Consider the following 24,801-nt stretch of genomic DNA (forward strand, 5'->3'; position numbering starts at 1 on the left):
ATGGATGGATGGATGGATGGATGGATGGATGGATGGGAGGGTGGATGGATGGATGGATGGATGGATGGATGGATGGATGGATGGGATGGATGGATGGGAGGGTGGATGGATGGATGGATGGATGGATGGATGGGAGGGTGGATGGATGGATGGATGGATGGATGGGAGGGTGGATGGATGGATGGATGGATGGATGGATGAATGGATGGTGGATGGATGGATGCCAGGGAGGGAGGATGGGTGGGTGGGTGGATGGATGGATGAATGGATGGGAGTGTGGGTGGGTGGATGGACGGACAGTAGGCCGGCCGGATGGATGGATGGGAGGATGGGTGGGTGGATGGATGGATAGATGGATTGATGGACGAGTAGGCGGGCGGATGGATGGATGGATGGACGGACAGGTGGGTGGGTGGATAGATGGATGGGTGGATGGAGTGTGAAGGAAAGATGTTCTGGGGCGAAGACTGGTTCTGGGCGTTTTGTAACGAAGGGGGCGGCCTGAGGGGGCGTGCACGCCAGCGGGAGTTAAGGGTGGGCACCCGCGGGTGTGGCGGGGCCGCGGTGCGTGGGCGCCGCTCCCCGGGGCTGGAGCCAGCAGAGGGCGCTCCGGGCTCGCTGGACACCCGCGCTTCGGCCCCTGCAGCGCGCCGCGAGTGGGAGGGGGGACTTTAGAAGCGGGGACAGCAGGAGACTTTTGGGAAGCACACCCCAGGGGCGCCGCCCCGCCCCCAGGCCCCACCTACCCCGCGCCTCCGGGTAGCCCCCTCTGTGGCTGCGCCCGCGCCCCTCGCCCCGGCGGGCAGTCCTCAGGCCCCGCGCCCGGCCGGCGGGGGTGGGGGCGGCGGGGAGCGGGCACGTGGCTCGGGGTCCGGCCGGCCCGCCCCCCGGCGCCGGCCAGTCCCCGCGGTGTCCGCGGCCGCGGGGGCAGCGGGAGAGAGGGCGGGGCAGCGCGGGCAGCGCTGGGAGGGGGTCGCGCGGGGGCGGGCCGCGGCTGGGCGGGGGTCGGCGGGCTTCCGGGCGGCGGCGGCGGGCGCGGCGCGATGTGCGAGCGGGCGGCGCGCCTGTGCAGGGCCGGCGCGCACAGGCTGCTGCGGGAGCCGCCGCAGCAGGGCCGGGCGCTGGGCGGGCTGCTGCGCTGGGTGGGCGCCAGGATGGGCGAGCCCCGGGAGCCGCTGGCCCCCGCCGTCCCCGCGGACCCCGGCCCAGCCTCGCCGCGCGGGGGCACCGCCGTCATCCTGGACGTGAGTACGCGCCGGCCGGGACCCCCGCCGTGGCCTCCGCTGGGACCCGGAGCCCTTTCCGCCCCTCGGGCGGACCCCGACGCCGCGACCCGCGAGGCCCTCCCTACCCGGGCAGGAGACCCTCGGCCCCTCCGCGTGCGAGAGCGGGAGCCCCCAGCCCCGCCACGTCCAGGCCGGTCTCCAGCCCAGTCCTCTCCCTGGACCGGGAGACCCCCCATCCTCCGCCCCTCCACCGGCGCTTCTCGGAGTCCCTGCCTGCCCACAGTGGGGACCCGTGAGCCCCCGGATCCGGCCATTGTCCCCCTAGTTTTGTCCAAGCCAATCCCCCACCCTTTACTCCGCGGGGCCGGAGCCCCTCGCCGCGTCCAGCCGTCTCCTGTGCATCCCGGATCCTGTCCGGAGCGATACTTTTCTGAGGCCCCCAACAACCCCTACCTCTAGCCCACCTCTCTTCGCCCTAGATCCTGAGCTCCCGTTCATCTCACGCCCAAAGACCTTTTGCCCCAGCTACTGCCACTTTAAAAGTGAAGCCCCCTCCCCACCTTCTGTCTTCTCGTCTCCTTTCCATAGAGCCAGAGCCATCGCCCATCAGCCCTGAGCCGGTACCCTCTGGTCTTCCCCACCCCGCCCCCTTCCATTCCAAGTCCTCTGTTCCCTTCTCCACACCCGTCTACCCTACCGAGAGCTGGGTCCTCTTCATGGACCAGACTCACCCTTCACCCCTCCTAACTCCCCTGGGACCCAAACCACCCACCCCTAGGAAGCCCACCTCACCCTCCCACCCGCCCCACCCGGGAGGGAGGAATCTTCAGGGGGCGGCTCGGAGGAGGAGGACTTCTCCCGGCAGAGAGCGCTAGGAGGAGGTGGAGGAGGCTGCTGGGGGTGTTGACTGCGTGTTTCAGCGAGGGTCCTGCTGGGGTGGGGCGGGGGCTGCTTCTGCCTGTGTGGTGGGTTTCTGGGAGAGTGGTGGGTGTGTGTGATGGGTACACGCGTGTATCGCGGCTCCCTACGAGTGGGAGGATTCTTTCCCTTCCTCTCCCCTCTTTCCTGCTCCTGGAACCCTTGGCGGGGTCTGGACTGGGAGGGCCGGAGAGAGCAGGGGGAGCTCTAGAGTGCCACACTCACAGGCACACATTCACACACTCACGCAGTGGCTTACGCACACACAGCCAGAGACACACTGTGCAGCCACACTATCCCCCACCTCAGGAGCCCCGCAGAGCTCCCACTGAAAGTCCTGGGCAGAGTCCTGCAGCCCCAGGCTGCCCTGCACGGAAGCCCTGCCCAGTCAGGGTGGGGGCTGTGAGGTTCCATCTCCTCACCTGCCAAAAGGAGTGATAAGCGGGGATGGGGCGGGAGGTGCTCGTGCAGACTCCTGGAGCTGGCTGACATTACCGGGTGTCAGCCCTGTCATGTCACTCATGTGTTCAGCATTCCTGCCCAGAGCCGGCACCTGCCTGGTGCCTGGCCTCCGGGGGGATCTGGGACACCCAGATAGGGACCCCAGCTTTGAGGAGCCTTGCCCAGTCAGGAACAGGGCTGCGGGGTGCCCAGGCTGGATCTCTGAGGAGGGCCTGGGGGTCTGAGGTTCAGCCAGGAGGAGGGGTGATGTTTGAGAGGCCCTCCCGTAGCTGTGCTTCAGTCTCACCGCCCAGGTGCCTAGAAATGACCAAGGGTGCCCCTTTCTCGTTGCTTGGAGGGATGGGGGGCGAGGGCATCTGTCCTTTACCCCAATGTGAGGACAGAGGGTGGGAGGGTCAGAGTGAGTATTACCTCCTCCTCCTCCATGGCTGACCTGGCCCCAGCAGCCCTCCTTGGTGTCGGGAAATGTGCACGTGTTGCTGCCTCTCTCTGGGTCTCTGCACCCTCCTTGCTAAAACAGGCCAGTGAGATTGGGGTGGCGGCCACCGCAGACCCTGGGATCCTTCTCAGGCTTTAAAGTGCTGGTGGGCCGGGCGCCATGGCTCACGCCTGTAATCCCAGCACTTTGGGAGGCCAAGGCAGGTGGATCACCTGAGGTCAGGGGTTCGAGACCAGCCTGACCAACAAGGTGAAACCTCGTCTCTACTAAAAAATACAAAAATTAGCCAGGTGTGGTGGCGGGCGCCTGTAGTCCGAGCTACTCGGGAGGCTGAGACAGGAGAATTACCTGAACCTGGGAGGCAGAAGTTGCAGTGAGCCAAGATCGCGCCACTGCACTCCAGACTGGGTGACAGAGTGAGACTCCATCTCAAAAAACAAACAAACAAAAAAAAGTGCTGGTGAATCAGTCCCGGTAGGAACTGGTTACAGTGAAAGGTCTGACTCCACTACAGTGCAGCGTAGGTGGAACATCCTGCATTGCAAACAAGCTCCTGCAGGACCCAAACAGCTCCTGTGAATAGCAAGGTCTTAGCGCACAGGTGTCAACATTGGGCCTGGGGGGCTTTAAAAATGCTGAAATCAGAGTAGGCCTCACAACAGCTGATTCAGTCACCTGGGGCGTGGCCTGGGCTGAGGAGGTTTTGAAAGCTCTCCTAAGCGATAGTGTTGGAAGGGGCGGAAAGGTGCCTTCGAGCCTCAGCCTGGCGAGCAGCACCTGCCAGCCAGACCTTGAGGAAAGGGGAGCGGCTCTGTCACACGGATTCAGATGTCACTGGAAAGGCAGAACAAGGAGGCACCTGGTCTGTAGGTTCAGGCCAGCCTTGGAGCCGCCCTCCACCCATCCCTGCCTAATGCAGCCAGAACCTCGTCTGCGGCTGCTTTTCTGAACTCTTGGGGTCCTGTTTCTCCTCCTGCACCCCAAAATTAACGCAGTCCTGCCCGTGGCTGGCATTGTCACCAGGCCTTGCAAACACCTTCGTCGAACTTAGCCCAACCTCCCTGGAAACACACCAGGGGTTCTGGAAGGACTGCAGTGGTAAAGGTTGTGGCGCTCCCTGGGACACTGATTCGGAGTGTGGTTGTGTGCACCTGAGCGTTTGGCGGTGGGTGAAGCCTCGTGGACTGATGACTGTGGACGTACACCTGCAGGGATGGCTGTGGGCATGCATGTGTGTGTCAGCGTGGCAGGGAGCAGGCTGGTGGTACTGGCAGCCGCTTCCACATGGGCGAGGGGAGGGCCTCTCTCTGCAACATCTCTCATCAGTTCCCCCTGGATCCCAGCCCAGGGAGGGGGAGAGGGAAGTGGGGGCTCAGCTTCCCAGGACCTTAAGCTGCTCCTGGGAGAAGAGAAGGATCCCAGGATCCGGTCAGAGGCCGCAGGAAGGGCTTGCCTCTCCCTGGCCCAGGGCTGACTCAACCTCTCTTTTCTGCAGATTTTCCGGCGTGCGGACAAAAATGGTGAGTTTCCCTTCCAGGCTGACCGCTGCCCTGCTCCTTCTGTCCTCCTGCTTCATGGGGAAGGGATCAGGGATAGGAACAAGCGCAACCTTGAGCCTGAAGGTTTGGAGTGCAGGGGTCTGAAGTTAGAAGGCCAAATCCTTCTGCTGCTCTTGGTCTCCACATCTGTAAAATGGGAATCCTAGTAGGGCCTACTTAGTAGGGACACCTCCACTCAGGAGCTCAGTGAGTCATGTCTGTGATGCCAAGAACAATGGCTGGTGGTGGCAAGTGCTGGGTGTACTTTAGGCCTTTTCCTAGCTGGGCTGGACCAGAGGAGCCCAGGCTGGGGCCTAGAAACCCCCAGCCCCCACTAGGGAAGCCCCCAGCCTCACGCTAGGCCCTTTACAAGCCTTGGTGCAATTCTTCGTCGTAGCAACCTGAGCAGTCAGTGCGCTTGCCTCTGTTGACACCACAGCAGCCCAGAGAGGTTAAGCAATTTGCCCCAGGGTTGCCCAGCTGCATGAAAGAAGTGGAAGCTCTCCTGAAGACCCAGGCCCTTTTCCCTTTCTCTCTCGGCCTCTTCAAAAATGGGAGCAGCGCCTTGTTGTGGCCACGGAATTCATAGCACTCCACTTTTCCCGACTCCTTGCAGGGGCCCCACTTGCAGAAGGAGCCCAGGCCTTGAGAATAAGCACGTTTAGGAAGGCCCAGCTGAGCCTCGGCTGACAAAAAGCAACTTCTTACAAATGCCATAGTCATTATTACAGTTGCAACGCAACTCGCTGTGGACTTTAACCAAGACAGATTCCCTCCTCTCTGGGCCTTGGTTTTCCCGTGGGTAAAGTGGGGTAGTAACACTTGCCCTGCCTCCTTCTTTGGGTTTTGGGGAAAAGCCAGAGAGGCAGTGTGGGTGACAAATGTTTTTAAAGAGAATCGCGTGCTCCCGGTGTGTTCATTCATTGAGAAAATCCACATCAAGTATCAAGCCTGTGGCAGGGTAAGAGCAGGCAACAGACACCCTGTGACCTGCCCCAGGGCCCTTGGTCCCCAACGCCTCTGGCCCCGGTTCCTCTCCTGCACAAGCTGGAGTTGAGGATGGCAGCTCTGGCCTTGGCCCCCAGCACCCGCCTCATCCCTGGGAGTTCCTGTTGATGGCTCCCACCCAGGGTGGTGGTTGCAGGGTGGAGTTGGAGGCGTTGGACGGAGTGGGAGGGCAGGTGCACAGGCCTGGGCCGGAATCAGTTCCGACGAGTCTCCCACCCTGGCCTCCTGCATCCCTGGGGGTGATGGTGACCACTCCCAGGCCTCTGGGGAAGAAGGACCATCAGCAGTGATTCCATACGGAGCAGAGGAGGAATAAGAGGGACGTAGGGAGATGAAGTGGCTCTGGAAAAACAGCCGTAGTATCATGGCCTGAAAAGCCTTGGAGATGAGCCAGGGGAAATCAGGGGGCTGTCCCTGAGATGGGGTCGCTGGAGCCCTCAGCGTCATTGCCTGTGTGCTGGCCTGGTCCTCCAGCAGGTTGAGAGGTAGGGATTTGGGTTTGTCCCTTGTCCTGGGCCTGATACCCAGCACACAGTAGGTCCTCGGTAAATGTCTGTAGACTTGGCGGATGTGTTTGTTGGTGGGAGCGTGGCTGTGCGTGTCTCGGTGACTAAGCAGCATGCGACTGTTGGCAATGCGTGTGTCCAGTGTGGGCCTCTAGTCATGGCTGTACATCCTGAGTGTGTGTGCAGTTTGTGTACGTGTGTAGTTTGTGTGCAGAGCATGTGTGGGCCTCTAGCCATGACTATACATCCAGAGTGTGTGTGCAGTTAGTGTGCATGTGTGGCTTCCTGTGTGTGCAGCTCTGCAGGAGCCATTGCAGTGTACACACATGGGCGGGTGGTGCCTGGCCCCCTGAGGCACAGATGGGGTTCTGTCCTTGCTGCAGGCTCCCCCCATCAGAGGCCATGTGTCCACCCCCTGAGCACAGCTGTGGGACCCTCAGTTTCCTTACTGCCGCCCCCTCAAAGGCTGAGCCGGTTCCTTCTCCTTGGGGTTTGCGTCTTCCCAGCCACCACTGTGTGACCACTGGGGGCTGTCACCAGGGTGAATGTGGTTGTGAGATGCGGGTTCCAGCAAGAGCTTCCCAGGTGCCAGAGCCTGACTGCCTGGGCTTAAGTCCTGGCTCAGGCGCGTACCAGCTCTGGCCTCAGGCAAGTCACCACATTCTCCAGCCTCAGTTTTCTTATCTGTAAATGGGAATAATTACAGCAGCCACGTCAGAGGGCTGTCTGAGGATAGAGAGTTGCTCTGCTGGCTTGGCTCATTAAAGATATCAATAAGTCCCAGCTGCTCTGCCTCAAATGCCTGGGAAATGGGAGTCCGCAGGCGTGGCTTGTCCAGAGGGGTTTGATTCCTCTGTGCTCAGCAGGGAATTTGGGGTGGTTGAGGCTGCCAGCAGTTACTGAATGTCTATTATGCACCAGGACTTGAATGCGCTTTTTCCTTTAATCTTCACTGTGATCCTACTGAGACAAGAAGTATCAACCCCCACCCTCCCTCCAGATGACAAAAACAAGGCTCGGAGATGGCACGTGATATTCTTCACATGGTCGGGGGGCAGCGGTGCAGGCAGGTTCTGATTCAACACAGCAGCTTAAAAGGTTGTAGGAGTGGGGATGGGACTTGGTGTGGGTATAGATAGGGGAGTGGTGTGTGGGAATAGAATGGCTGGGGAAAGAGGAATGAGTGTAGGGGTGAGAATAGATGTCAAGGAGGTGTGGATGCAGGAATGAGAACAGGTCTGCAGGGAGGTATGGGTACAGGGATGGGAACAGGTGTGCAGGGAGGCGTGGGTGCAGGGATGAGAACAGGTGTGCCGGGGGTGCAGATGTGGAGGCCGATAGGCACACAAGCACACACAGGGCTGCGCAACGCTGATGCTAGCCCTGCCTCAGGTGTCCGCAAGAAGGATGGATGAGATGCCTCGGGAGTGGGAGATGGGGTGCAAACTCAAAGGACCCCCGCCCCCCAAGGCTGCCTTTAGGAGTTAGAGATTACAGGAACAAAGGCTCAGGGCTGGCCTGTCAGGGTGGCTCCTGTGACAGAGACTTGTTTGGCTGAGATGGATACCGGATGCCCAGTCCCTATGGGAAGGTTAGCATGAGGGGCCTGACTGGCAGCCTGGGACGTAAACCCAGGGGGTGGCAGAGGGCTGAGTGCCAGACAGCATTTCCCTCCAGGGACATGGACGCTGACAGGCTCTTGGCATTTGAAAGGTCATGGAGACAGAGAGTGAGTTCGTGCTAATTAGCAAAGACACCTGCAAACGGCCGGCTTGGCGTGTCTAATTGAACCGGGGGCCTATGTAGGGCGTGTTTTTTCCTCATTAGTGGATTCATTAGACCCGTGGTCAGGCGTTGAGGATAAATGTCAGCCGAAAGCTTTGTGAGGGGCACCTTGCTGGCCTCTGTCTGCCTGCGCTCCCTGTGAGGGGGCCCAAGGTACCTGGACAGGCACGTGGGGAGATGAGGCAGCCAGAGGGAGGCTGGGATTGGGGCTCACAACCCCTGTCATGCCCATGGTGACTGCCCCTCACCCAAAGTGGGGGTGCCTGAGCCAGCACCCACCCCCTGCTGGGTAGGTGGCGATCTCGCCACAAGATCCGACCCCTGGATTAGGTTGAGAGCCTGCACTTGGCAGCCAGATGGCCTGGGTTCAAGCTTTAGCTGTAGGACCTAGGCAAGTACCCTAAGGGCTCTGTGCCTCAGTTTACCCCTCTCTAAAGTGGAAGTGATAGTACTGCCTGTGTTGTGAGTGTTAGGAAGACTAAAGGAGTGAGCACGTGGAAAGAACTCTGCATGTGGCGTGACTCCACGCCGGGATTCCAGGTTTGATCTCCAGTCTTGCCGAGGACACTCGGAAGGCGTCCTCTGTCACGGAACACAGAAAGCCACAACTTCGATTTCACTTATCCCGTTGACTTTGCGGACTTTTCGTTGTTAGGTTTTGGGTCTTTGGTTTGTGCAGGTGTGGTTGGATTGGGGTTTTTTTGGCCTTTCCTTTGAAAGTCAGAAATTCTTCCCACTGTAACCTTGAAATCTGAGCTGCGATGTTGGGGGCATCTTGGGATATTGGCCCTAGCCCCCCATGCACACGTGTTCATATTCTTTACCAGCCTCGATACTTTATGCTCTATGGGGTTAAAGAGAAAAGTGGTGGCATGAAACCGTGGCAAGATCTGAGGACCCCTCTCTGCTGAGCTTACGCTCTCACCCTGTGTTGAGCTCCAGCAGAGCTGCTGGGAACACAGACAGAAGCACTGGAGCCTTTAAAGTTTAAAGATGACTCATTCTCAACCCAAGTACGTCTGCCGTGTCAGGTTAGGCAGGTCGTGCGCTGCACGAGGGCACCCACCCGAGGAAGTGGAGGGTTTCAAATCCAGGCTGCAATCCATTTTCAACACATGTGCGGTGACACTAGTCTCATCCTCTCCGCAGAGAAAGGAGTGTCTTTTTCTAATCCACAGGAAGGTGCCCTGTGGACTCTCAGGGCCCTTGTCCCAAGCACCCAGCTTTGAATGCAGATCCTCTGGAAGTAATGCCAGGGGTTTATGCAGAGAGGCTGGGGGCCAGGAACTGTCACGGGCTCCCTCTTCTCACTGACCTCCATGCCCCTCACATACTTTCTCTTAAGGAGGAACAGATCCTTGAGGAGGGGGAAGTGGCTGCAGGGCAGGTGGGGGATGAGCTTGCTGGCATTTGCCCAGCAGGTCTGTTCAGGTGGAAGGAGCTGAGGGTGGAAGCTTAGGGACCACCTCCCAGAGTCCCTGATGTTCTTCTCAAGCCACCTCCCCTGGTGGCCCAATCTGATCCAAACCCACAAGACCTTCCTGGTGGGGCCAAAAGTGTCCCCAGAGCAACTGCAAGTGAAGGGAAAAGGTGAGGCGATGGGTGGGACAGGTGACATGTGTCAGCTGTGGAGGCCACTCTGTGGAGATCCACCTCAGAAGCACAGCCTCTGGCCAGAGCGTTGGCACCTCCAGGCCTGGCACCTCCTTCCCACATGGCTTGGCATCTAGATGGCTGCATCTGTGGCCTGGGAGAGGAGGTAATAGTGAGAATCTCATGCCAGCCATTGGCAGGCATCTCATGTTGCCTCAGGGAAGGACCTGAAGTTTACCACATAGATGGGGCGGAGAAGAAAGGGTTGTTCTGTATTCTAAGAACAGTGCTGAGTCAGGGCTTAGGGGCTGGGACTGGGGTTGGGAATGTGGGGAGACCACTTGGCGTTTGGAAGCTGTAGAGTGGTGGCTCATCCAGCTACTGGGCTTTGGATCCACTTCATACCGATGGTGTGACATGGGACACGTTGCTCACACTGGGTTATCTTAAATAGCACCTGCCTCCAGCTGGCCATTTAAATTGAATGAGAGAAAATTCACTGGCAGGGGGCAGATACTCTATATTTACTGAATGCATGGAAAATGTTGAGTGCACAGTGAGCCCAAGAAAGCTAGCTATTGCATTACTGTTGTTCTGAGGATTATCTGTAAACAGGCATTGGTCTGGGAATTAGCTGGATGAGGCAGTGATTCTCTGTGTACTGGAGTTGACTGGTTAGTGTGGGAATTAGCTGGGTGGGTAGGGATTATCTAAAATGGAATTTGTCTTTTAGTTTGGGGATTAGCTGGGAGGATGGGGATTATCTGAGCTGGAGTTGCTCCGTCAGTCAGGGCATTGCCTGGATTTGGGGGCCATGCATGCACTGGCCCCACCAGCCTTATCTCTGCAGACACCAGCTCCTTTCCCTGCTTCCTTCCTTGCAGATGATGGGAAGCTGTCCTTGGAGGAATTCCAGCTCTTCTTTGCAGATGGCGTCCTCAATGAAAAAGAACTTGAGGATCTCTTTCACACGATTGATTCTGACAACACCAAGTGAGCCTCAGTCCTGGTTGGCAGAGCGGGGGCATGTGTGGGCCATGGTGGAGGCATCTTTTCATCTAGTCTCCAATCCTAGTCCCCTGTAAGGGGCAGGAGAACTGAAAATCCCCACATTTGCTAATCCAAAAGTCAGCTCTTCACTGCCTGGGGTGATCGGAGCATGTGCAGATTCATATTGCGTTGGCTACTATCGAAAGTGTCTCTTCGGAGTGCATATGGCCAGCTAAGGAGAGACTCCCGGTTCTGCACAGTGGACATGGGATTATGAAAATGGGAAGGTGGCAATGGCTTCATCCTTCTCCCATCTTCAGCCAGCAGCCAGTTCTCACCCCAGCCCCAATGCCTGTGCATCCTCCTAGTCCCAACATTAACTGTGAGGTTGAACCTCACCCTAACACTGACTCCTGTGTTAAACCAAACACGAATCCTAACTCAACACTACATCTACCATTATACCTTATTAAACCTTTTCTCCAGCCCAGTCATAACACTAACCTGCATCTGAGGATCAGCCGAAAACTCTGGCCCCACCCATCTCTAAATCAAGTGGAAAATGCAGATTCTACTCACACTTACCCTTGATCCTTCCCAGCCTCACCTCCAATCTTGTCCTTTTCTTGGGATTCCCCAGACAGGATGAGCTCTGATCCCTCTCCTCAGCCCCAGCTTCAGGAGGGGTCAGAGCCCCCCCTGGTCTCCTTTCTCAGGCCCTACTCCCGTGATGAGGACCCAAGTGTCTGGAGGGCTGCTTAGAGCACATTTGGTAAGTTGAGGTTCTGAGACAGGCTGGAGATGGTCTGGACAAGGAGCCACCACCAAACCAGTGTGCGAGGGGTAGAGTACAATGGTGGCTTGGACCAGAGGCTGGGGCTGAGAGTGTCCTGGGAGGCGCTGGCTGGGGACGGGATATGGTAAGTGGAGCAGGCACCATCCTGTGGGAAAGGCCACTTTAGAGAAATGGCTTCAGGCTGCAGACCGCAGAATGGAGAACTCTTTCTGGGGCCAGATAGATTTCTGCGCTGTTACTGCAGCTTCCTGGGGTGCTTTGAAGGGGCCAGGCAGGTGCCCATTGATTTAGACCTTCTCTTTCAGGGCCTTTGGTGTTAGGGCCAGCAGGGTAGAGGAGGGGGCGGAGGCGGAGGGAGGAGGAGGCACTGGTTTGAGAGTGGAGCTGTGAGAGTACGTGTGGGTGGGTGGGGGTGCAGGGAGGACTCGAGGTTATGGAAGGTCAAAACTCTATAAAGACCCTTAGGTTTAATCTCCCCAACATTCCCTAAGGTGTGAGTCACGAACATTAGCTCCTTGGGATGCTAAATAGACTTTGTGCCCAAAACAGTGTACAAACAATCAAAAAGATCTGTGAAACATCAATTAAAACAGAATGATAGGGTCGCTTTCTGCAGGACTTGCCAGAACTCTGAATATGAGATGGAGGTTGGAGGCACCTCCTGACAGAGCATGCAAAGCCTCCGAGTGCAGATTCACTGGGCCACAGAAGCCTTCTGTCCAGATGTGCCTTGCTGAGCCTGGGCTCAGCTGGGCACAATGAGGGACCTAGGCCCAGAAAGGGCCACCACCGTCCTGGCTCCCTTGCACATTGACTTGGCAGTAGCTCCTTATCCAGACCATCTCTAGCCAGTCCCAGAGGGCCCCAGCTTATTAAATCTGCTCCTAAGCTGCAGAACCACCATAGTTCCCAGCACTGCACCCCGATCTTGGGGCCAGTGTATGTTCCTTCACTGCCATGGGGGATAGGCTCACGCTCAGCCCGCTCCCCCAAGAAAGGACAGGACCCTTCTCCAGGCTGCAGGAATGGGGATGTGGGACCCAGGGGCTGGGACGAGAACAAGAAGGGGTCTGCCACACCCCCAAGAACTCCTGGACCCGGCAGGTAGGGTCACCTGGGGGCGGGTCAGTGGGTCAGGTGAGAGGTTTGTTGACAGCCCGTCACAGCAGTGGGTCTCCTCCCTCTGTCCTTTTACCCCTTTCCTGGCCCCTGGCTTGGCCCTCCCTTGGTGTCATTTATTCATGATGGGGTCAGCGGACTCAGAGAAAACAGAACAAGGGTGGGTGGTGTGGGGGGTCAGACAGACATGGGCCTTCAGGGGCAGGGGTGTCACCTACCTGCTGCACCCTCTTCTGTAAGGCGGGGCTTGTGGGGCCAGCACACAGGCTGCAAAGAGCAGGCAGGATGTGTGTTTCGCAGGCTGTGCAGGGTCAGGCCTGCTAACCCCCTCTCTGTCTCTGTCTGTCTTTGTCTGTCTCTGCAGCCATGTGGACACCAAGGAGCTGTGTGGTAGGTGCCTGGCTATGCTGGGACCAAGATGGGGATGCCGGGATGGGGCTGGATGAGAAGGGCCTGAGGCAGGGGAGGCTGGGGTTAGCGCAGGTGGGAGGTGCAGGAGTGCTGAGTGGGAGGGGCAGGACCTGTGACCCTTGACCTTTGCCTTTCCTTCCCCAGATTACTTTGTGGACCACATGGGTGACTATGAGGACGTCCTGGCCTCCCTGGAGACCTTGAATCACTCTGTCCTGAAGGCCATGGGCTATACCAAGAAGGTCAGTGGGTGTAGGTGGCCCCCTGGGGTCCAGGGCTCCAGTGCTGCTTCAGTTCCGCCATTGCCTAAGGATGCCTGGATTTTTGAAGACAGGCGCCAGGGAGGCCTATTTCAGGGGTGGGCTTTGCCTGGGCCTCTTTGAAGCAGCTGCGATAAACTGGGAAGGGAATGGAATGGCTTGGTGAATGGCTCTGGTTGGGAGCAGGAGGCATTTTCCCAGAGTCAGGGCTGCTCCTGGGCTGGGGTCTTAGGGTGACCGCAATCACCCTGTACCCTTAAGGGGTACCCAGACAGGTGTCGTACCCTCCAGGGCGGGCTTACAAGACTGGAAGCGGGGGCGGGGTGGGGCGGGGGGGGGGTGGTTCATGCATCTGAACCCGGCCCCATATCAGGTTCTGAATGCTCAGCACCTGGTTTAATCCTCACGGCAACCCTGTGGGTGGTTGCTGTCACCTCCACTATCTCACAGCTATGGAAACAGAGGCTCACAAAGGTGAACTCAACAGAGTCACAGCCAGACAGCCATAGCTGCTGGCTGGGATGAGTGGGGAAACTGAGTCAGGGACCTGGCAAGAGGCATGGGAGTGCAGCATGAGACTCCAGGCACACCCAGGAGGCAACTGGAGAGTCAGTCAACCAGGAGCGGAGAGCAGCCATTGGGCGCACCGGTCCAGGCCCACGGTGAGGGGACTGGGAGCGTGCAAGGGTGAGGGACACACAGGTGCTTGAGGCAGCAGCCAGCAGCACCCTGAGCTGTGGGAGCCCAGAAAAGCCTAGCCCTGTCTGCCAGTTGAGGTCGGGGAACTTAGCTGATAAAGCCAGCCAAACGTGGCTGAAGGATCTGAGCTGGTCATTTCCCTTTCTGTGCCTGTTTCTCCATCTGTGAAATGGAGACATCCACCTTATGCATTATGAAGTCCTTCAGAGATTGAGCGAAGTAAGGCCTCTGAGCTATTGAGCATGCAGGACCAAGCACGGAGCAAAGACATCTGCTGGTTTGTATCAGTACGCTCCTACTGTATGCTCAGCCAGATGTTACAACCCATTCTGTGCGATTTTCCTGTGCTTCTCAGTTAGTGACCGCCATGTATTAGAGAGTCTCTGTTTTGCCCTATATCTAAAAATAGTTGGGCCTCATTCTGGGCCTCCACGATTCCACATTTCCATTTCTGTCCCAGTATCATGCTGTTTTGAGTCTTGCTGTTTTAGAGTATATTTTAATACCTTGTAAGACCTGCTCCTTTCAAGTATTAATCTTTGTAGAATATCGTTTGATATCCCAAAGTATCAAGGTACAGGCGGTGGATTAGAAGGTAGCGTGGAAAGATCCCAGGCTTCTGAGTCACCCAGACAAGGGTGGCAACCCCACCTCTGCTCCAAACAGGTTGGGTGAGGTCACCATATGCTCACAGGTGACCCTGGGAAATGGAAACCACCTCCTTGAGCCTCGGTTTTCTCACCTTAGAAGGGGCCCATGTCCTCGCCATGCTGTGAGGCATTCATAACATCCATGGTTGCGTCTTGGTGTTTAGTCAGACTTTTCAGGAACATAACAGAGTTCTCCATCAGTGTCTACTGATACCAGTTAGACTGGTTTTAAAGATCTTGCTCTTGGAAGTCATATGCGTATGATGTCAGGGGTGGTCTTTGGTGGTTTTTTTGGCAGTCGTGGTGATGATAGATTGTTGCATCCGTGATTGGCATTTCTTTTTTTTTCTTTTCTTTTTCCTTTTTTTTTTTTTTTTTTGAGACAGAGTCTCACTCTGTTGTCCAGGCTGGAGTGCAGTGATACAATGTTGGCTCACTGCAACCTCTGCCTCCTGGGTTTGAGTGATTCTCCTGCCTCCCGAGTAGCTGGGACTACAGGCGCCTGCCACCACTGCTGGGTAATTTTTCTATTTTTAGTAGAGACGAGGTTTCACCGTGTTGGCCAGGCTGGTCTCAAACTCCTGACCTCAGGTGATCCGCCTACCTCGGCCTCCAAAGTGCTGGGATTACAGGTGTGATGTGATTGGCATTTGTTTTGCTTGCCTATTTCCTAACTGGTTTTTGTTTGTAGAAATGCAGCTTGTCGGTGGTTGTTTTGAATGCTTTTCTCGTATGTGCTGTTTGCTTTTGTCAAGCCCTAGCATCATTTATTAACAGTGCCTTTGTCTCCGCATTCTAACACGTGCCCCTCTCGCTTCCCTGTGTATCCTGTGGCATTTCCCTCATGTTCTAAAACATCGTGGTGGGGCACGCCCAGGCATGCTTGTTTGGCTCCTGATTTTCGAGTGCATCTCTAGTACTTCTCTGCTGATTATCATATTAATACCAGCTCTTATTTTAGAATCCTCATCAGCAGGTTGGAGAAATATTTTTGCATTCTCTTTGTTCCATTTTGTCTTAGGAGGGTGGTAGTGAATTTTTTCAAATGCCTTTTGGTATTTTTAAATGATCATATGATTTTATTTCCCCTAAGCTATTGATGGGGTGGATGCTATTTTTAGATTGCCTCAAATTGAACAATCCTTCGCTTCCTGTGATAAACCCTAATTGGTGTATTATTCTTTTATCACATTACTGAGTCCTTGTCATGAGCCAAGAATTTTGTCTCTGTCTCTATTGGGAATGGAGATCGGATGATAGCTTGGGAATGATTTTGTGAGGTGGTTTTGAATGTGTTCTGTGTATGAATCAGCTTCTCTAACATAGAATCATTTTTCTACATAAAAATAGAATTTAGCCATAACTCTTGGGTCTCGGTGTTAAACAGGGGAGGGGATTATTTTCATAGTTATTTTAAGGTCATCCCTACTTTTAGTCAACTTTTTCACTTGTCCATTGTAAAAAAATACATATATATAAATTTATTTATTTATTTATTTATTTATTTATTTATGACAGAGTCTTGCTCTGCCACCCAGGCTGGAGTGCAGTGGCACAATACCGGCTCACCGCAAGCTTCGCCTCCTGGGTTCAGGCCATTTTCCTGCCTCAGCCTCCTGAGTAGCTGGGACTACAGGTGCCCGTCACCATGCCTGGCTAATTTTTTGTATTTTTAGTAGAGACGGGGTTTCACCGTGTTGTCAGGATGGTCTCCATCTCCTGACCTCGTGATCCACCCACCTCGTCCTCCCAAAGTGCTGGGATTACAGGCATGAGCCACTGCACCCGGCCGAATATTTTTAAAGAAAACTGCCCTGGGCATAGTCTTTTTTACAATCAGTCATACATGGAATGTTTTATGATTATTTTTAAAAATCTAAAACATTGTTTGACACAAGCAGGCACTGAATGCAGATTAAGTTCAATAAAAGATCTGCTGCCACTCACGGTGGCTCACGCCTGTAATTCCAGCACTTTGGGAGGCCGAGGCGGGAGGATCGCTTGAGCCCAGAAGTTCAAGACCACCCTGGGCAACATAGTGGGACCCGGTTTCTACCAAAAACAAAACAAAACAAAATTAGCCGAGCATGGTGGGATGTGCCTGTATTTCCCACCTCCTTGGAAGGCTGAGGTGGGAGGATCTCTGGAGCCTTGGAGGTCGAGGCTGCGATGAGGCACAGCATGCCGCTGCACCCCAGCTTGGGCGACAGGAGAAACCCTGTCTCTCAAAAATGAAAAAATAAAATGTGCTGCTATAGGTCACATCTTAAGTTTCTCCTATTTTTCTACATTTTAAAACCTTCTATTTGACAGTTTTGCCTGTTTTAATTAGCTGTTTCAAATAACAAGCTCCTGGCACATTTATTTAAATTTCATGACATGTTTTCTCATTTATTTATAGCTCCTATCATTATTATTTCCTCCCTCTTATAACTTTAGGTTTGTTGTTTTTGCTGTTCTTTTTCATTTGTGAAATGGAATGCTTACTTTTTTTGATGTTGAAATTTTTTAAATTTACTTTTGATAGGGGCTGGGTGCAGTGGGTCATGCCTGTTATCCCAGCACTTTGGGAGGCCAGGGCGGGCAGATCACCTGAGGTCAGGAGTTCAAGACCAGCATGGCCAACAGGGTGAAACCCTGTCTGTACTAAAAATACAAAAATTAGCCGGGCGTGGTGGCAGGTGCCTGTAACCCCAGCTACTTGGGAGGCTGAGGCAGGAGAATCACTTGAACCTGGGAGGTGGAGGTTGCAGTGAGTGGAGACCACGCCACTGCACTCCAGCCAGGACAACAGGAGCAAATCTCTGTCTCAAAAAAAAAAAAAAAAAAAAATACTGCCAGGTGTGGTGGTTCACGCCTGTAATCCCAGCACTTTGGGAGGCCGAGGCAGGTGGATCACGAAGTCAGGAGTTCAAGACCAGCCTGGCCAACATGATGAAAGCCCGTCTCTACTAAAAATACAAAAATTAGCTGGGCATGGTGGCAGGTGCATGTAATCCCAGCTACTTGGGAGACTGAGGCAGGAGAATCACTTGAACCCGGTAGGTGGAGGTTGCAATGAGCCAAGATTGCCCCACTGCACTCCAGCCTGGGCAACAAGAGTGAGTCTCTGTCTCAGAAAAAAAAAAAAAAAAAATTACTGTCGGTGTTCCCATAGCAATCACAGATGTTAATGTGTAGTGTTTTCATCCTCTCTGTTCTTTGAGCAGCCTGTTATGTTCTCATTTATTTTTCAGTTCATTGTATTAAGATAAAACTGAATGACCAGAAAGGTTGCTACTCTATTTTTTAATGTACTGAGATTTTTCCATTACATTTGTGTTTGTTTTTATAACTACCTCATGAATGCTTAAGATGATGTGGATTGTGCTTGCAGAATTAGCAGATTTGAAAACAGCTAACCTTTCTTTGTTATGAAATATGTGCTGCTAAGAGGCACTTTTTTAAAGGTAAAATTATGTCTCTTCTGCAAGTATTAAAATGTACACATCAAATATTTTTTCTTTTCTTTCTTTTTTTGGTGGGGGGATACAGAGCTTCTCTCTCGTTGCCCAGGCCGGAGTGCAATGGCGTGATCTCAGCTCAGTGCAGCCTCTGCTTCCCGGGTTAAAACGATTCTTCAGCCTCAGCCTCCCGAGTGGCTGGGATTACACTCATGCACCACCACGCCCGGCTAATTTTTGTGTTTTTAGTAGAGACGGGTTTTCACCCTGTTGGCCAGGCTGGTCTTGAACTCCTGACCTCAGGTGTTCTGCCTCGGTCTCCCAAAGTGCTGGGATTACAGGCATAAGCCACTGCGCCCATCCCAAAGATTTTCTTTAACTCAATGTGAGAATCAGTAAGACGTTGGAACTGGCTCAAAGGAGAATCGAAAGAACTTGTGCATTTTTACACAGGTAAATAGCAATTCCGAAATCAATTGGTGAATAAACGCATGAATGGTCACTATCCCAGGGCAACAACTAATTGCCCTGTGGAGAGTGCCGGACAAAATTCCTGTGCATTTCTGTGGAAGAGATAAAGACGGGGTCTTGTTGTGTTGCCAAGGCTGGAGTACAGCGGCACAGTCATTACTCACTGCAGCCTCAACCTCCCAGACCCAAGCGATCTTCCCACCTCAGCCTTCCAAGTAGCTGGGAACACAGGTGGGTGCCACTACCCCCGGCTAATTTTTTTTTTTTTTTTTTTTTGGTAGAGACAGGGTTTCCCTATGTTGCTTAGACTAGTCTCAAACTCCCGGGCTCAAGCAATCGTCTCCCACCTTGGCCTGTTAAAGTGCTGGAATTACAGGCATAATCCACCATGCCCAGCCAGAAGAGAACTCTTTGAATTATTATAAATGGTCTACATCCACAGAGTTTTAAAAGTTGCTCCAGGCAGGGTAGGAGTGGGGTTAGGGTTGAAACATTACCTCATAGGTACAGTGTTCAGTATGTGGGTGATGGCTACACTAGAAACTCAACCCCCACCATGACATACCCGAGTAACAAACAGGCACAAGTACTCTCTGAATCTGAAATAAAAATAATAAAACATGAAATCTCTGCTTCCCTCCTTTAACAAGTTTTCAGATCCATCTTTCAAATAAATCAATGTTGGAAAACAAAACAAAGTAGCTCCTGAATAAGGAAAGACTTAGATAAACTAGAAAAAATAGTAAACTTAGAAAAACAAGAAACCCAAGAGTCGTTTGTGCCTAGTTCAAAGACTTTGACTATTCTTTCTAACAGTGCCCTTTGCGTCGTTATTATTATCTAATGTATCTGTTCTGTGGGACAGTGGTTAGCTAATTTCTCGTACTAAATTGTGTTTTGTTATTAAATCTTTGTGTTTCTAATGGTTTTCCTTTCTATATTTTTAGCCATGTTGTTTGATGCATATAGACTTTGGTTACAGTATTTTTGTTATATAATGGTATGTAGTTGTTATGCAAAATTTAGGGAGTAAAGTATAAATAAAATTCAAATCACTTCTAATTCCCACTATCCCTGACCACTGGTAACATTTTAGATTATTACCTTTAGCCTTTTGTATGTGTATTTCTTAAATTTATAATCTGTCTACAAAAATCTATTTCCTGCTCTTTTTACCTAATATTTTAACATGTTCCCTATGCTATTAAAACACTTCAAAAGCATCATTTTAAATATTTGAATGTACTTATTTTTCCTCTTTTGTTAGGTATGTGAGATTATTTCCACGTGTTTGCATTATGAGTAATATGTATTTAATACCTTGTGGCGAACATAGCTGTCCCTATTTTGCACTATTTCTTGAGGATACTTTATCAGAGTTGGGGAATTACTGAGTTAAAGAATCTGAGCAGTTTATGGCCCTTGATATATAGCAAAATGGCTATATAAGATGGCTGTAAGCATCGAAGTCCCCATAGCTATATCACTGTGTCAGTACATAAAGATTTAATAATGGCACGTCTTTGTTATAACTTCATGCCTTTTATCATTATATTCCTACCTTTCTTGGGCTGTACTGTCTCATTTAAATTCTAACTTGATAGTGATACTGCACCTTATCCTGTTCATTCAATCACAGTTGGTTACTGAATCTTTACACAAGCTTTTCTTTATAAGTCCTTTGTGCCATTTTGGTTTAGGTGCACTTCTGATGGACCTTGTTTAATCAGATCTAGGACTGTGTCTTTTTTTTTTTTTTTCCCAGACAGAGTCTCGCTGTCGCCCAGGCTGGGGTGCAGTGGCGTGATCTCGGCTCACTGCAGGCTCCACCCCCGGGGGTTCACGCCATTCTCCTGCCTCAGCCTCCCGAGTAGCTGGGACTACAGGCGCCCGCCACCTCACCCGGCTAATTTTTTGTATTTTTAGTAGAGATGGGGTTTCACTGTGTTAGCCAGGATGGTCTCGATCTCCTGACCTCGTGATCTGCCCGCCTTGGCCTCCCAAAGTGCTGGGATTACAGGCGTGAGCCACTGCACCTGGCCGGACTGTGTCTTTACATAAGGGAGTTCGGGCTGCCTTTTTTATTGTGATTGCTTTATTCGGTCTGACTGTTGTGTTTTATTCTTCCCTTTTTTTACGCTTTCTTCATCTCTTTTACATTTTACCTTTTGGTGGTCTACCCTGTTTCTATCATGGATTATGATTTGGAATGTAGAATTCCTAGTTTTCACTTTATTAGTTACTTTAAAAAAATACATTATTATTAAGATTCTTAATCCTATTTTTATACTTAGCTAATAAACACTTTATTTTCCCTTTGGGAATAAAAACAATTTTTAAGATTTTAGGCTTTTTTTTTCCCCTATGCTTTATTGACTGAATCCAGTATATTGAAATTAAACTATTAGTGGTTCATGTTTTTATTTCCTAACTTCTGTAACCTGAATGTTTAATTTGAGTGATCGCTGTTAATTCTTTACACAACTTCCCCATATGAAGAACTCTCTCTAATTCAAGCCCAGATAACTTGGGACAAGTTCTTAAGCATTGTTTGCAGAAAAGGTGCTCATCTGGTAAAATTGCAGAAATTTGCAGGTTTCTGCAGATCTCCCAGTTGTTCTGCAAATGAGTAACTTGTCCCCTGGATGCAGAATTTCTCCACCTGAGCCTTTCCCTGTGGAGTCTATGGAGCTGGTCTCCTGTCTGCGGCAAGCTCAGTCCCCCCACCATTATGTAATATACTCATGTAACAAATAGGCACGTGTATCCCTGTGTCAAATCTGGGATTGTATCTTTAGGTGTGGGAATTGTCGTGGAAGAGAAATCAGGAAAAGCTTCATTTTTTACTCCCTGGAAAATAACTTGTCTTCTTTGGAATTCAGCTAACCAGTAACACTTACTGATCCCTGACCACATCTTCAGTCAGTGGTCCGGGTGCTTTTAACACACTTCAGCCCATTTTTCTGCTCATCACTTCTAGCAGCCTTTTTCTTTGTGTTTAAATATTTTAGCAAGTTATGTCTTCATGTCCATTTTTGGCCATTTGCGTGTCTGGAGTCTGTTGATCACTGGATCATGTGTGGTTTTGGTCATTGCCATTTATCCGGCTGCAGGAACCTGCCAGGCTATAAGAACCTGACATACTTTTGGCCGTGTACTCTGTCAGGGTCTGTCCCCAGCAGGCCCTGGTCTGGCCGTCGGCTCGGGGTGGGTCACCCACCTCCACCATGCCTTAGCTGTCTTCTCGTGTGCCCCTCCTCCTCCTCTGTTTCTCAGTCTGTCTGTCAGCCGTGTTTCCCATTGTGCAATTATTGCTAATTAATTCCCAGTCAGAGTGATGGATGGTGTAATTTGCTTTCCTTGAGAGCCCTGTTTTTCCTTGCCTTGCCAGGGACTGGGCAGAATTCCAAGGTGCCTGGGGCACGTGGCTTGGGAAGGCGCAGGGCAGGGTTTGGGAGACCCAGGACCCCCCAACACAGCATCATTTTCATCACCTCGTCCTTGAGCGACGTGGATAAGCCTTCTCCGTTCTGCTGTGAAGTCTTTGCAGCCCAAAGCATCTCCACTGTATCCAAAAGCCTTGAGAAATGTCGTTGCAGAATCTCCGGACAGAGGTGGAAATTCTGTTCCACACCACAGAGCAAAACTTGGAGAAAACTCTCTTTTCCGTCTTTTCCCCAGAGCTCCGCTGAGACTCTTCTCTGATTCCCCCCAGGCTCCTCTCTGGCCGCCTCCTTTTCATTACTAAGCCCCGGGCACTTTCCTCCCTTGAGCTGCTTTTGATTCCGTTTTGTCGTTTTCCTTAGTAGCAGCCTGGAGATCCAGGAGCCCTAGGAATCCTCCTGGGAGGAAGAAGGAGGGAGGGAAGGTGGTGGATTCTTCATGCCCGATCATTATCCTTGTCACAGCAACAACAAAACCACCAGTCACTATCACTGCCGCCATCACTGTCATGTATATTGTAGCATCTACTGTTGATTGAGTCTTTGCTGTGTGGCGGGAGGCCCTGTGCAGAGCATTTTATACACATGTTGCCGTTTAATCTTTACTGCAACCTTGTCAGATAGATACTTCAGTGACCCCATGATACTCGGGAAGGTCACAGAGCTAGTAAGTGGTGAAGCCAGGGTTCAAATTTGGTCTCTAAACCTCTAGCCTCTGCATTGGAAACGCTACAGCCTCTTAAGAGTGGACCCCAGGAGGCCGTGGGGTCCTCCCTTCCCTTTGCAAAGTAAATTCACCAGCACCAGCCTTCCCCCGACTCCTGTGCTAGACCCCACCTCCAATTTCCCTCCCACCCCTTTCCCCTCAGTGCCTCTTCTCTTCCCTCCACAGATATATGAGGGTGGGAGCAATGTGGACCAGTTTGTGACCCGCTTCCTCCTGAAGGAGACGGCCAATCAGATCCAGTCGCTGCTGAGCTCAGTGGAGAGTGCGGTGGAGGCCATCGAGGAACAGACCAGCCAGCTCCGGTGAGTCTCTGAGACAACTGCAGGGTCCCACGGGGGTATGCCGTGCATGCACACGTGCCCACCTGCTGCTCGGTGGGGGTGTCTGTGTACCTAAGAGCTGGGTGACCTTGGGCAGGTTGCCACAGCTCTCTGTGCCTTTGGTGCTCCATTATGTAATATAGGCACAATTATATACCTAAAACCTCAGCCACTGCAAGGATTGAATGAGATAGTAAATGCTCAGGAGAATGCCTGGTGTACATATTTATTAATACAGTGAAGACACCATTTCCCAGGCTCTAATTTGTTTTGTCGCATCCACATACTACTTATTGTTTATGCAGAACTGTTCTGTTGTTTGGCCCACGTTTTATTTTTATTTTTTTTTATTTTAGACAATAAGTTTCGCTCTGTCGCCCAGGAGTGCAGTGGCGTGATCTTGGCTCACTACAACCTCTCCCTCTCTCGGTTCAAGCAATTCTCATGCCTCAGCCTCCTGAGTAGCTGGGACTGCAGGTGTGTAACACCGTGCCTGGCTGATTTTGGTATTTTTAGTAGAGACGGGGTTTTGTCATGTTGGCCAGGCTGGTCTTGAACTCCTGGCCTCACGTGATCCAACTGCCTTAGCCTCCCAAAGTGCTGGGATTACAGGTGTGAGCCACCGCAGGTAGCCTATTTTCTCTTTCTCTCTCTCTCTCTCATTCATTCTTTTTTCTTTTTCTATTTTCTTTTCTCTTTTCTTTTCTTTTTTTTTTTTTTGAGACCGAGTCTTGCTCTGTCACCCAGGCTGGAGTGCACTGGCGAGATCTCAGCTCACTGCAACCTCCACCTCCCAGGTTCAAGCGATTCTCCTGCCTCAGCCTCCCTAGTAGCTGGGATTACAGGTGCCCGCCACCACATGCCCAGCTAAGTTTTGTATTTTCAGTAGAGATGGTGTTTCACCATGTTGGCCAGCCTGGTCTTGAGGGTGATTCACCCGCCTCGGCCTCCAAGTGCTGGGATAGCCAGCTTGAGCCATGGAGCCTGGCCTTATTTTATTTTTCAACACAGGATCTCGCTGTGTCCCCCAGGCTGGAGTACAGTGGCACCACTGTGGCTCACTGCAATCTCCAACTCAGGTTCAAGCAACTCTCCCACCTCAGCCTCCCAAGGAGCTGGGACGACAGGCACGTAGTCCAACCACACCCAGCATTTTTTTTTTTTTTTTTTGTAGAGATGGGGTCTCGCCATGTTGGCCAGGCTGTTCTCAAACTCCTGGTCTCAGCAATCCTGCTGTCTCAGTCTCCCAAAGGGCTGGGATTACAGGCAGGAGCCACCGCACCCCAGCCCACTTTTGAAAATTAGAAAGCAGTTTAGGAACTGGCATATGGTTATAACGGTGCTCTGTGTATCACATGCCGTAAGTGAAGTAACTGTAAAAATAAGCACCCGTCATTGCTCACGATCCAGCTTGAATCCTGAGGCTTGCCACCTCTCTGTTAAAAAGAGAGACTGGGAAACCAGAGAGGTGTTGAAGACAGTAGTAGCAAGTTGAGACTTTCTCAGGAGGACTGAAAGAGACGTGAAAGCAGAGTGGCTTTCTCACAGTATTTGGTCTTGTGTTAGGCCTTGTTTGTGTGCTTGGAACCATGGGAATGCATCTGGGGTCCCCTCCTAGGTGGTGGATGCTGTTTTAGGGCTGTGACCTGGTATTTAGAGTGGAGCGGCATTCTCCTGGCTCAGCAGTCTCAGCCCCCTGGGGACCACGAGCAGCGCCCCCCACCTCCGTTTGCTGTTTCAAGTTGAGACAAACCCCTCTTTGCTCAGTTCTTCCCGGAACAGCTGATGTGCTTGACACAGAAGAAAAAGAGAAAATGCAAACAGATGAGGGAAACAGCCAGGTGTTGGCACCCAAGCTCGATTGAGCCCTCAATTTTCCAGGCAGAGAGGTACCTGAGGACCAGGATGTTGGTTTGCTGGGGGACTGGGGTTTGATTGTGTGTTTCTTTTTGGTTGAAGAGCTGGTCCTGATCAGATATGGCTGTGAAGGTCGCTCT

General features: G+C 52.3%; 1 protein-coding gene across 4 annotated transcripts in view; it reads left to right on the forward strand.

The window, feature by feature from the left end:
* The first annotated feature begins 1,026 nt into the window (after positions 1 to 1,026).
* Positions 1,027 to 24,801, forward strand: part of NECAB2 (N-terminal EF-hand calcium binding protein 2) — a 33,930-nt gene continuing 10,155 nt past the window's right edge. The window contains exons 1-6 of one of the 4 annotated variants that reach the window (XM_030819403.1): positions 1,027 to 1,244; positions 4,541 to 4,565; positions 10,360 to 10,468; positions 12,745 to 12,770; positions 12,936 to 13,033; positions 22,650 to 22,786. In XM_030819403.1, the coding sequence (XP_030675263.1) occupies positions 1,044 to 1,244; positions 4,541 to 4,565; positions 10,360 to 10,468; positions 12,745 to 12,770; positions 12,936 to 13,033; positions 22,650 to 22,786 (596 nt within the window). In that variant the 5' untranslated portion in view covers positions 1,027 to 1,043. Of the gene's footprint in view, positions 1,245 to 3,512; positions 4,150 to 4,192; positions 4,211 to 4,540; positions 4,566 to 10,359; positions 10,469 to 12,744; positions 12,771 to 12,935; positions 13,034 to 22,649; positions 22,787 to 24,801 lie in introns of those variants that run through there. The other 3 variants (XM_030819404.1, XM_030819405.1, XM_030819406.1) reach the window with 3 other exon arrangements.

This window comes from Nomascus leucogenys, chromosome 2 (genome assembly GCF_006542625.1).
Source record: "Nomascus leucogenys isolate Asia chromosome 2, Asia_NLE_v1, whole genome shotgun sequence".
NCBI lineage: Eukaryota > Metazoa > Chordata > Mammalia > Primates > Hylobatidae > Nomascus > Nomascus leucogenys.